At 41.2% G+C, this 12,325-nt stretch overlaps 1 protein-coding gene across 2 annotated transcripts in view; it reads left to right on the forward strand.

Moving 5' to 3' along the window:
* Rfx4 (regulatory factor X4) overlaps positions 1-12,325 on the forward strand; it is a 129,692-nt gene that overhangs the window by 17,046 nt on the left and 100,321 nt on the right. For both annotated transcript variants that reach the window (XM_090328565.1, XM_090328566.1), the window contains exon 2: positions 4,897-4,983. In XM_090328565.1, the coding sequence (XP_090184691.1) occupies positions 4,897-4,983 (87 nt within the window). The remainder of the gene's footprint in view (positions 1-4,896; positions 4,984-12,325) is intronic.

Consider the following 12,325-nt stretch of genomic DNA (forward strand, 5'->3'; position numbering starts at 1 on the left):
AGATCAAGGTAGAGAACAAGCTGGGCTGTGATGATTCACACTTAATTAGCTTGCCAAGGCAGGAGAATCACAAGTTCCAGGCCAGCCCGGGCTAGCTAGTAAGATCCTGTCTCATGAACACCCAAACCCAAACAACGAAGAGGCAGGTAAGAAATGAAAGGTCCTGACTTCAAGAGCTCAAGAAATAGTTCCTGCCTTGCTCTAGATGTTAAACAGAGGACCGAAGCCAGTCTTCCGCTGAAGACCTGTGGTTCTTCACCAGCGCTGGTTTCATGGCCTGTATTTTGTGCGGTTCATGGTTTTACCATCCCCAGCTTCTCTTTACCATAGCTTCTGACATCTACAAGACACCTCACCAGTGCTTGTTAAAATTTGCTTATTTTATTTGGAAAATTGCCTTCAAATGTTGGTACTTTCTCTTAGCGCCCACAGTGAGGCACACAGATTTACTTACATTCATGTGTTCCTTGACATCCTATGTATTACTATAGTGACTGTTACTGAGGCCAGGCTGTGGGACATGCTTATAACAAGTACTAAGGGGGAAACCAAAGGAAAGAATTCGGTGGGCTCCGATCCTAAGATGTTTAAGTTCTAATCTGAAGAGCCTTCTATGGATGACAACAATGAAGAAATATGCAAATGAGCTGAGAAAAAATTATCATGTGTAGGTAGTTTTCACAGTCGTTCAGGCAGTTATTGACGGTATAAGGTTAGCAGTGGGTTCTGGGGACTGAATGATTCACAGAAACAGAGATCCTAGTTCACGATTGGGGCAAGAGTGGGGTCATGACCTGAATTTAAATGCTGGTCCTGCCTCTAGATGTGTGATTTGGGGAAATCACCTAATCACTCAGAACCTTAGTTTTCTTTTCAAGATGTATCAGTTAGTAGCTTCTACCTCTATGTGCAGAGCCAGAGCACGACAGAGGTGATATATTTGTACAATACCTTGTTCTTAAGAAAGGTTCATTGTTCTTATGCCCTTCATTATTTTGAATTCAGGTAATATACAATAAATATACAATAAATGAGACAGAGGAGTGAAGATTTATCTGAAATTCACTAGAGATGTCATCCGGGGGAGGAATTCTTGACTTCTGCAAGACTAACATCATTGGTTAAAAATAATTTAAAAAAACACAAAGTTTACCTGACTACACCATCCCCCCCAAAAACAGGACTTTTGAGCATCTGGAACAATCTGACCTATGAGACACAGGGTGTGGTAGTCCCTGCCAAGGGCACCACAAAAGAAGAGACAGATGTCATATGTCTCTGTGGGTCTTTGGTACCCAAAGTCTGTCATGTGTCCAGGTTTGGTCACACCTGGCACTGCTCTGGACCCTCAGAGTTCATCTTTGGGGCTAGATGTTTACATGGATACCAGAAGATATCCAGAAGCTTATGAACTGGATCACAAAGAAATGGGAGAGATTTCTTATGGGAATCACTGAAACAAGTGGGGCACATGGAGCTGTAAAATGGAAACGTGATGGCCATCTTCCTTATCTGCCGTATGCCAGTCAGACCAAACTTACTTTGGGTTGACCATGGAGCAGGATGGCTATAAGGATAGCTCTGTGGAACAGAGAGGCCTACATAAGGGTTAAGGGTGGTGGAGAGAGTTCCTTGATGAGATAGCTTCCATCTTTTTCTCATGGCATTTCCCACCATCTTTCCTCTTGAAGTCTTTTGCTTTCATCTCTCTCCAGTGTTAGGATGGGCCAACAGGCAGGACAGGCTCAGCCATCAGGAGAGGCCTTACCTGACGGGAACTCTTTGTGGGTTGGTGCTGTACTCCCATGACCCCAGGTGACACGAGCTCCTGCTCCTCACTGAAATGTTGTTGTGGGGTCTTCATTCATTGGGCATTCTTACTGTAAGAACAGTCCTTCTAAGACCTCTAATGCCAGTGGGCCTGATTCTGGTACAGGCATTTGTGTGAAAAGGAGTGAATGTTTCCCTTAGTTTCCTGGTCTCGTGTGTGTGTGTGTGTGTGTGTGTGTGTGTGTGTGTGTGTGTGTGTAACCATGTACGTGTGAGAGTACCCAGGTGGTACCTCTTCATGCTGTGTGGGGTATGGTTCTGTGCAGATGCCATTTACCATCCACCATGGTTATTACCAAGGAATGTGCTGAGACAGGAAGATGTGAAAACATCTGAGTGGAGACCTTTGGAAAGTTCTAGAAAGAATGTCAGAGCTTTGGAAAAAGATATAGTTTTGGATGTGATAAGCTGAAAAATGGCCACCTTGTACTTCCCAGCTTCAAAAACATCTCGTGCTGCTGTGTCTCCACTGTGCATTTGAAATCTGGCATGGCATTTTAATGTTTCCAACTGCTCTCTGCTCCTGAATGCTTCCTTGAAAACACCAAGATTTCCTTAGCCTTTAAACAAGCTGGTCCTTGTTCCTTCCGTTGGGTATTTTCCCCCTTCTTATTTACAATCTGGGAAGCAGCTTTTAAAAGAACAGTTTGTTGAAACATAAAATGTGAAACAAAAGGAGAATCTTATATTTCTCCTGCTATTCCTGTTGGCTTTGCTCCTCTTTACATAACAAATTTGTCTTCTTTTTATAGTTTGCCCCACACTAAGGTGCTAACTGGTGGTCTTTCCCTCAGTTCTTTGGGTTATAAGAAGTCATAATCCTCAATCTCTCGAAGCTTCCTTTACTATCTAAGAAAAATAGAGGTTAAGATATTTGTTTCTGAGTGTAGTTGGGAAAACCCAGTTGAGGAATCATATGGGAAGAATCTGGCATGTAAAGATAAGTAGGTGTTTAATAAATGTCAGTTCACATATTGGAAAGAGAACATGGTGGTGTAGGCTTGTACCCCAGATTCTTAGGAGGCAGAGAGACAGGAGGATTGTAAATTCAAGGCTAACCTGGGCTCAAAAAACACAAATAAAACAACAAGAAAAACAAAAACAAAGCAACAGAAAGAATTCTCTACTCAACATCCAAAGGCTATAGTCCTTCCATAAGACTGTGTAGTGGGCTCACATGGTCAAGAGTCAGCTGAACAAGCCAACTGAATGAGAGTAAGAAGCCCCTGAGTTCAAGTCCCAGTACCAGCACAAACAAACACTTGTAGGAGCAAAATACTCAAAATCCATGTCCGTGACAGTGACATAGGTACAAAGGAACTGAATACCACAGTAGCACAGTTCTGCATGTTGAATGACTAGGAGATGTACAAATACAATGCCTATGGCACTTCACCTTGGCCAAGACCTGAAGGCTGCTGTTGGATCAGGATGTTAGGAGGGCTGCAGCTTGCGAGTTGGTATGAAGTGGGAGAGGTGGGCTACTTGGTCAGGCATGACTCAGGCTGTGACCTGAAGTAGCTGGTGGATATTTAAGATGGGTGTGTCTGACAGCTTCCTAGGGGGCTGGGTTCAGCCTGGTGCTGATTTCTGCATTCGTCTGATGTTCCTTACAGAGGTGATGGAGTGTAGGGAAACACAAACTTGGCACTATGTCCAAGTCATAACAGACACTAAAGTTATGCCATATCCGTTGTTTTCTACCAAGTTTCTGCTTTGGCCTGGTGTCTTGCTTTTGGTTGATTGCTTAAACTTTTTATCCCTTTCCAAGTAGCCAATCATACAAGATTATGACTCTATGCTCTAACCATTTGGGACCAGGGATAGGAATGGGTTAGGGATATAACACTTGGGCAGACTGCCTACTTAGTGTGTGTGCTTACTTTGCTTGCTGTCAGCTGCACGCCCTTTTGAGTAGACATCATTCTTGCACAACTCCCCAATATCCATCCCTAGACACTTCTAGCAGTGGGTATGCTGGAAAATCCATAGACCTGTGTGTGTGTGTGTGTGTGTGTGTGTGTGTGTGTGTGTGTGTGTGTGTGTGTGTATGTGTGTGCTTGTGCTTGCGCATTCTTGTGCCAACACTGTGGCTTGAATTCAGGCCCTGAGTTCAAGCCACTATTTTGCTCACAGCTGGTGTTCTACCACTTGAGCCAGACCTCCACTTCTGGCTTTTTGGTGGCTGGAGATAAGAGTATCATGGACTTTCCTGCTCAGGTTGTCTTTAACTTGGGATACTTTTATCACATCCTCTCATGTAGTTAGGATTACAGGTGTGAGCCACCAGCACCTAGGAACTTCTGGATTTAGAAAGTGTTATACAGCTGTTTTTTGCTCTCTTAGAAGAGCACTTTGTAGGAGTCATCATTGGACAGAGAGGTGACTGCCAGATTTCTTGTCCTCCTTCTCCACTGACACTTGATTCCCCAAAGTTTTAGATTGTTTTTCTTTTGTCTTTTTTTTTTTTTTTGCCAGTTCTGGGCTTGAGCTCAGGGCCTGAGCACTGTCCTTGGACTTTCTCAAGGCTAGAGCTCTACCACTTGAGCCTCAGCACCACTTCCGGCTTTTTTCTATATATGGTACCGAGGAATCGAACCCGGGTCTTCATGCATGCTAGGCAAGCACTTTAACCACTAGGCCAAACTCCTGGCCCATTTCTTTTGTCTTGTTTTCACTGTAAGATAAGGTTCTGCTGTTGGTACACAAGTTTGCAAATCCTCGGTAATGGTTCAGTTGATTGATATTAGTTTTCCCAGTTACTTCTCAGGGAGTATGTTTTCTTGGCAAAGAAAGGTAGTCAATCCTCAGTTGGCAGATTAAAGGTATTCCAGAATTGGTAGACTTTGACCAACAAATTACTCAAGTAGGGTGCCAGATGGCTGGCCACATGACACCCAAACTACACAGCAAAACCTCCTGAACAATGGTGTTCATGGAGCTTCATGTATGGTCCAATTCCAGCCTGGGCTGAGGTCCCAGGCACATGGATGAGTCCCGGGGTTCCTGTCTTCCCATAATTGTGGCACCTCTGTGATTCCTTTGTGTTTTTTTGTTTTGTTTTAGAGAGCTGGATTGAAAGATGTCTCAATGAAAGTGAAAACAAACGCTATTCCAGCCACACATCTCTGGGGAATGTGTCTAATGATGAAAGTAAGTGCTTGGAATTCCTTCCTGACATCCCTGAGGGGAGGGTGGTATGGCTGGATTACGAGGCTGGGCCAAGCCACCTGAAACAAGACCCTCTCCAATCCTTCACAAAAACACTCCGGACACACCCTGTAAGGTTGTGCAAAGGAAGTACAATCCAGTCACATGGGCATGGAAATCAAGGTCACTGCCTTTCCTGTTGACAGGACCTTCTGGGGATCTGGCAGGCTTGTCTCCCACAGGCTATTACAATGACATTCTATTTGGGCAAGTGAGGACCTAGTGGTAAAATACCCTTCTCCATGTTCACCATTGAAGTAAGCTCATGAATGGCCTTGCCACTGAAAGGTCATCATATCTTCTTTGGACTAGAGATGGGGGGTCAACCCCAGATGGGAATCTCTGTTGATGGCCTTCCCGGGGACTTGGACTAATGTTTGTGTCTTAAGCACTAAAAAAAGAAAGGAAGTGAGATGTTCTTATTACAAAGGTCATTTCTAACGGATCAGAAGGATCTTTAGTTGATAAAGTACATGGCTTCCTCCAAGTCCTAGCCTGGGACTTGTTACCTCCACAAGCCCCTATGTGTGTGCTAAACAGGGACAGCTTCCCTCTGGCACCGCCAGCCTATCTATCATTCATGTTCTGCTGCCTTTTATAAAATTGAGATAAACTGAATATATGTACATATGAATATATATGTATATAATATTTCCCAGCTTCTTGTGTCTCTCTTCATTGTCAATGACTACTGTCTTGCCTTTTAATACTGTAAGTGGTTTTACTTGTTTTTGAAACTTTATAAGGAATTGTGGATGCTATATCGTGTGTGTGTGTGTGTGTGTGTGTGTGTGTATGTGTGCTCACATGCTGATCCTAGGACTCAAACTTGGGGTCTGGACCCTGTCTCTTGAGCTTTTGTGTTCAAAACTGGTGCTCTATCACTTGAGCCACGGCCTTCTGGTGATTAATTAGAGATGGGTCTCACAGCCTTTCCCTGCCTGGGTAGGCTTTGAACCATGATTCTCGGATCTCAGCCTCCTGAGTAGCTAAGATTACAGGCAGGAGCCACTACCACCCAGCTGTATGTGGCTTTTTTCCTCCACCAAACTAACATCTTTGTAATTCATCCTTGCTGTTACACACGGTCATAGTTCTTGTTCTGTGCTGTATGGTATTTTAATGTATGACTGCACACAATTTGCATGCTTATTTAAATATGAATGGATATTTAAGATGTTCCAAATATTTGAACATTCTGGTTTTTAAGTTTTGTGTTCTTGTGGTAAAATATACATAATATAAAACTTTACAATTTAACCATTTTTAGTGTGTATTCCCTAACATTAAGTCCATTCACCTTGCTATTTGACCATCATCACTAACCAGCTCTGAATATGTTTTCATCTTTGATAAATGAAACACTGCATGGATTAAATCCCCATTCTCTCTCTCTCTCTCCAGTCCCCAACAACTATGGTTCTATCTCCATAACTTTGACTACTCTAAGGAATAAGTGAATTATTACTTATGGGAATAAGGGGACTCATGTAGCATTTGTCTTCCTGTAACTGGTTTGTTAACTTCAAGTTGACCCATGTTATACTGTAGAAAGAACAGAATGGCCTTTGCTTTACAGGGTTTTGCTGATAATGTGTCGTATGCATGTATTCCATTTTCTTTGTCCATTCATTTCTTGATGAACCCTGGATTGCTCCTTCCCCTTGATCATTGTGTATACAAATACTACTGTGAACATACAGATGCAAGCATCTGTTCAAATCCTGTCTTACAGTTCTTCTTGGATCCTGTCCACCATTAAGATGATTAGACCATTGAATATTTCACTTATTGAGAAAAGGTAAATCTGTATCCCGCAATGGTTACAGCATTTCCTATACCTACTAGCAACAACAAAGAAGTTCCAGATTCTCCATATCCTTCCCATCCCTTGCTCTATTCTGTTTTATAAGTTATCTCAAAGAGTATAATGTGGTATCTCATTGTATGTTTAATTTGAGCTTCCTAACGAAAAGTTCATTGGGTATCTTTTATTGACCATTTATTTATCTTCTTTGGAGAAATGTCCTTTGCCAATTTTTTTCATATATTTTTATTGTAATTAATAGAAGGATTACATTATATTCACCAGATAGAAGGTGCATTACTTCACACATATTGATACCCTTTCTCATGTCCCCATTTCCCTCCCCCCTACCTCCACTCCTCATCTTGTTTTCCCCCATTCCCTATCCAATTTCAAATAACCAAATACAAATATATCCAATATAAAAGGTAACAAAGTGAGATACTGTAACAATATGAGATAACTAAGGGACAGCAAAAGAGATGAGAGATAACATAGTACCTTAACAACAATCATTCATTATATGGCTTATGTTTCTATATCCTAGAGGTCCTTTCATTTAGCGTCATACTGTATGACCTTATGTATCTAGGTTTTGCTCTATTGCAAATCTCTGCTAGGAAAGCCCAAGGTTTCTACTGATTATGACAAATGAGGGAAACCATTGAGCCTATGTTCCTTTGAGTCTGGCTTACTTCACTTAATATGATTTTTTCTAAGTCTTTCCATTTCCTAATGAATGGGGCGATGTCATTCTTTCTGACAGCAGCATAGAATTCCATTGTGTACAAATACCACATCTTGTTGATCCACTCATTAACTGAGAGACATCTGGGTTGGTTCCATATCTTTGCTATGGTAAATAGTGCTGCAATGAACATCGTTGTGCTAGTGGATTTAGTATGTCCTTGTTTCTGGACAATTGGGTAAATGCCAAGTATTGGAATTGCTGGGTCATAGGGGAGTTCTATGTTTAGTCTTTTGAGGAACTGCCATACTGCTTTCCACAGTGGTTGAACGAGTTTGCACTCCCACCAACAGTGAAGTAGTGTTCCCTCCTGGCCACATTCCCTCCAGCATCTGTTGTTATTAGTTTTCTTGATCCTGGCCATTCTAACTGGAGTGAGGTGGAATCTTAGAGTTGTTTTGATTTGCATTTCTTTTAAGACCAGAGATGTTGAGCATTTCTTCATGTGTCTATAGGCCATTTTTGTTTCTTCTTCAGAGAAGACTCTCTTTGGCCCACCTTTTAATGGGATGGTTGTTACTTTGGAGATTAGTTTTGTAGTGATTCAATTTTTTGAGCTGTTGATATATTTTAGATATGAGGCCTTTGTCCGTTGTATGGTTAGTGAAGATCTTCTCCCATTTTGTAGGCTTCCTAATTAATTTACTAGCTATGTCCTTTGCCATAGAGAAGCTCTGCAGTTTAATGCAGTCCCACTTATCCAGCCTTTCTCTGATTTGTTGTGATTCTTGGTCCTTATTAAGAAAGTTTCGACCTGTGCCAAGGAGGCCTAGTGTATCTCCTATTCCTTCTTGTAAAGTTTTCAATGTGTCGGCTTTTACCTCGAGGTCTTTGATCCATTTGGAGTTAATTCTAGTGCAGGGTGACAAAGAAGGATCCAACTTTAGTTTTCTGCAGGTGCTTAACCAGTTCTGCCAGCACCACTTGTTGAAGAGGCTGTCTTTCTTCCATTCTATTTTTTTGGCTCCCTGTCAAAGATTAGGTGGCCATAGGTCTCCTTTGCTAAATTTTTATCAGGTAGGGTTTCTTTGTGTATTCTGGAGATCGATTTACTATTGACATATGACTTACTAATCTTTTCTTTCATTTCATGGGCTCCTTTTTCACTCTGTTGGGTATGTATTTTAATGTGATTTTTAAAATGTAAATGTAAAGGCTTGATTTCAGACATATATTTTATGCTCAGAAAGAAATACTTGAGTTTGTGGCCTCTGACTTTATAATATGCATTTATTATACTTTAATATTACTACTTTTTAACATCCTTGTTGCTCCTTTTTTTTAGCAGTTTAATTGTACTATTTTCATATACATATACTGTTCCTCTGTAATACATAGTCTTGTCATCCTGTTCTTTTTTTTATCATCTCTTCTCCTTTTCCCACCTGATGATTCCTCCAACAACCCATCTCCTTTTTATAATCATAGCATATTATAATTGTTTTTAGGTTTAGATTGTTTAGCATGATGATCTCTGGTTCCATCCATTTTGCTGCAAAGGATACAATTTTATTTTTTATAGTTGAATCACATGCCATTTTCTTTGTCACTGGCTGTTCACCACATAGGCTGGTTCCATAGCTTGCTATTACAAATAGTGCTACCATAAACATGGCTGTGCAGGTGTCTCTCTTTTATGCTTGCATTTCTTCAGGTATATTCCCAAGGATAGGTAGCAGGGTAATATGGTAGCTATATTTGTAGTTCTTGAGGAAAGACTGTGTTACTTTACACAGAGGCTGGACTTATTTCACTTCCCACCACCAGTGTGTACGAGTTTGATTTCCCTTACATCCTCACCAGCATTTGTAGTTGTTTGTTGCCATGATGATTCCATTCTGACTGGGGTGAGATGGAATCTCAATATGGTTCTGATCTGCATTTCTTTTTTTTTTTTTTTGCCAGTCCTGGGCTTGAGCTCAGGGCCTGAGCACTGTCCTTGGACTTTCTCAAGGATAGAGCTCTACCTCTTGAGCCTCAGCACCACTTCTGGCTTTTATCTATGTATGTGGTACCGAGGAATCGAACCCGGGTCTTCATGCATGCTAGGCAAGCACTTTAACCACTAGGCCAAACTCCCGGCCCCCTGATCTGCATTTCTATCATGGCTGAAGATGTTGAACGTTTCTTTCTGTAGCTATTAGTAGCTGGTACTTCTGAGAATTGTGTTTCATTCACTTGCTCATTTATTAATTGGATTATTTGTTCTTTTGGTGTTGGAGTTCTCTTTCACCTTCTGTCTCTCTCTTTCTCTCTATCTGTGTGTGTGTGTGTGTGTGTGTGTGTGTGTGTGTGTGTGTATGTGTGTGTGATCTGTATATGTATAATATGGAGTTGTTTGTTGATTCTAGGGATTTTTTTTCCTTTGCTTATGTACTCTCTGGGTGTATTATCTTTTTATTGTATTCCTTTGTAGATTCCAAGTTAAGAATAGTTGTTTATGTATCATTACATATTTTCCCTAAGATTCAAAGTTTCTAGTCTTACATTAATATCCAGGATTCATTTGGGTGTGTGTGTGTGTGTGTATGTGTGTCAGACATAGGGCTTGAACTCAGGGCCTAGAAGTCCCTAGGTTTCCTGAGCTCTTTTGCTCACGGCTAGTGCTGTATCACTTTGAGCCACAGCTCCACTTCCAGTTTTCTGGTGGTTCCTTGGAGATAAGAGTCTCACAGACATTTCTAACTGAGCTGAATTGGACTCAGATCTCAGCCTCCTAAGGTTGGAAGTATTATGGGCGTGAGCCACTAGTGCCCGTTGTTTGGGTTGATTTTTATACAAGATAAGATATAGGGATCTAGTCTCCGTCTTCTATATGTGGATATCCAGTTTTCCCAACACATATTTGTTGGGGAGACTGTCTTTATTACAGCATAGGTTTTTGGCTCCTTTTTCAAACATCAGATAACTGTAGCTATGTGGGCATGTTTCCGGATCTTCTGTGATAGTCTGTTGGTCTTTAGGTCTATTTTTGTGCTAGTTCCAAGCTATTTTTGTTATGGCTCACTTGTATAACTTGAAGTCTGGTATTGTGATATCTCTAGCACTGTTCTTGTGATACTCAAGATTGCTCTGGCTACTCAGAGTCTTTCGTGCTTCCATATTAAGTTTTCTAATTCTGTGAAGAATGACATCAGGATTTTGATGGTTATGGTATTGACTGTATTGGTTGTTTTTAGTATTTTTTTTTTGCCAGTCCTGGGCTTGAGCTCAGGGCTTGAGCACTGTCCTTGGACTTTCTAGCACTCTACCACTTGAGCCTCAGCACCACTTCCGGCTTTTTGCTATGTATTTGAGGTACTGAGGAATCGAACCTGGGTCTTAGTGCATGCTAGGCAAGCACTCTACCACTAGGCCAGACTCCCGGCCCCTGTTCACGATATTTTTAACAATTCATAACTATGTAGGTTTTTCATCTTCTGGTATCTGCTTCAATATTTTTTTCTCCAGGGTTTAACAGTTGTTGTTTTTTTTTTTTTATCATAGAGGTCTTTCCCATCCTTAGTTAAGTTTTTGTGCAGCTATTATGTATGGAATTATTTTCTTGATTTCCTTTTAGCCATTGTTGGTTCTCAGAAAAGCTATCTAGTTATATAAGTATATAAAATTATATATATGCACATTTTTAAAATTTTTGCAGTACTGGGCCTGAACTTAGGGCTAGGTAAGAAATCCACCGCCAAGCTATACCCCTGACCCCGAGGTTTATTTTAATTCTAACTTTAAAAAAATCCAATCAGATAATTATCCCCTTGATTGGATCACTGGTATTTATAGCAAAAGAAGTGACGATTTGCTAAGATTACACAGATATCAATGTCCATGCAGTTTAGAACATGGGCTGCGCCTGCCTGCTACCTGGAATAATGAATAAAAGAATAAAGAGGATTCAGTTTTCATGTTGTGTTTATTTTCAAAGCCTAAAGGTTGTATTTTAAAACATAGGTTTCCCAGCTCTTAAAGCTAAGTGTGCATAGACTTAGAGAACCTAATGAGGAAAGAAGATAATTGTCTTAAATCTCATTGTTTAGATATAAGGTATTCCTAAGACTTTGACAAGTGTGGATGCTGGCATATACCTCCATGGAAGCTGGCCAGACGGAGAATCTTGGTTCCACTGGAGATGTACTGAAACGTTTTCCACATTTTAACTAGACTTCTGGATGGTTAGTCAGTCATGTAGGTTGATGTCTGGAAGAGATCACAAGGTTGGAACATAACCAGGGAAAGCATCTCAGGGAAGGTGGCATTTGCTCCAAGGAGTCCCCATCATTCTTACCACCATGATAAAGTAGTGGCAGGCAGAAAGTCAGGAGAAGCCAGTTGAGTCTGGTGAGTTTTCCAGATAGCCTTGAGAAAAAAAAGGTTGAAGAGTTTCTGGAAACAGGACTGGAAATGTGAGTTTGGCCCCCCAGATGAGGGTCTTGAGTTCCAAACAGGGTTTGGAACTTGATGAGTCAGTGTCATTGAAGGAGCTGGCTGGAAGGGTGACAACACAGAGTAAGGTTTTCAAAAGGTCAATGTTGGGGCTCTGGAGTCCAGGAGGACACTTCTGAGGAGATGGGGTTGTCAGATGAGGCTGTAAGAGAGAGGAAATCAGAGGGCCAAGGAACAGAGACCTGGAGCGTTCTTCAGGATCCGTGGTTCTTTTGAGAATGTCAGACCTAGGTCAGCCCTCTAGGCATCAAGTCATCATTTTCCCAATATCAAAATCAAATGATTCCAGCCTC

Source organism: Megascapheus bottae, chromosome 2 (assembly GCF_031878675.1).
Source record: "Megascapheus bottae isolate mThoBot1 chromosome 2, mThoBot2.hap1, whole genome shotgun sequence".
In the NCBI taxonomy this organism is placed as follows: Eukaryota; Metazoa; Chordata; class Mammalia; order Rodentia; family Geomyidae; genus Megascapheus; species Megascapheus bottae.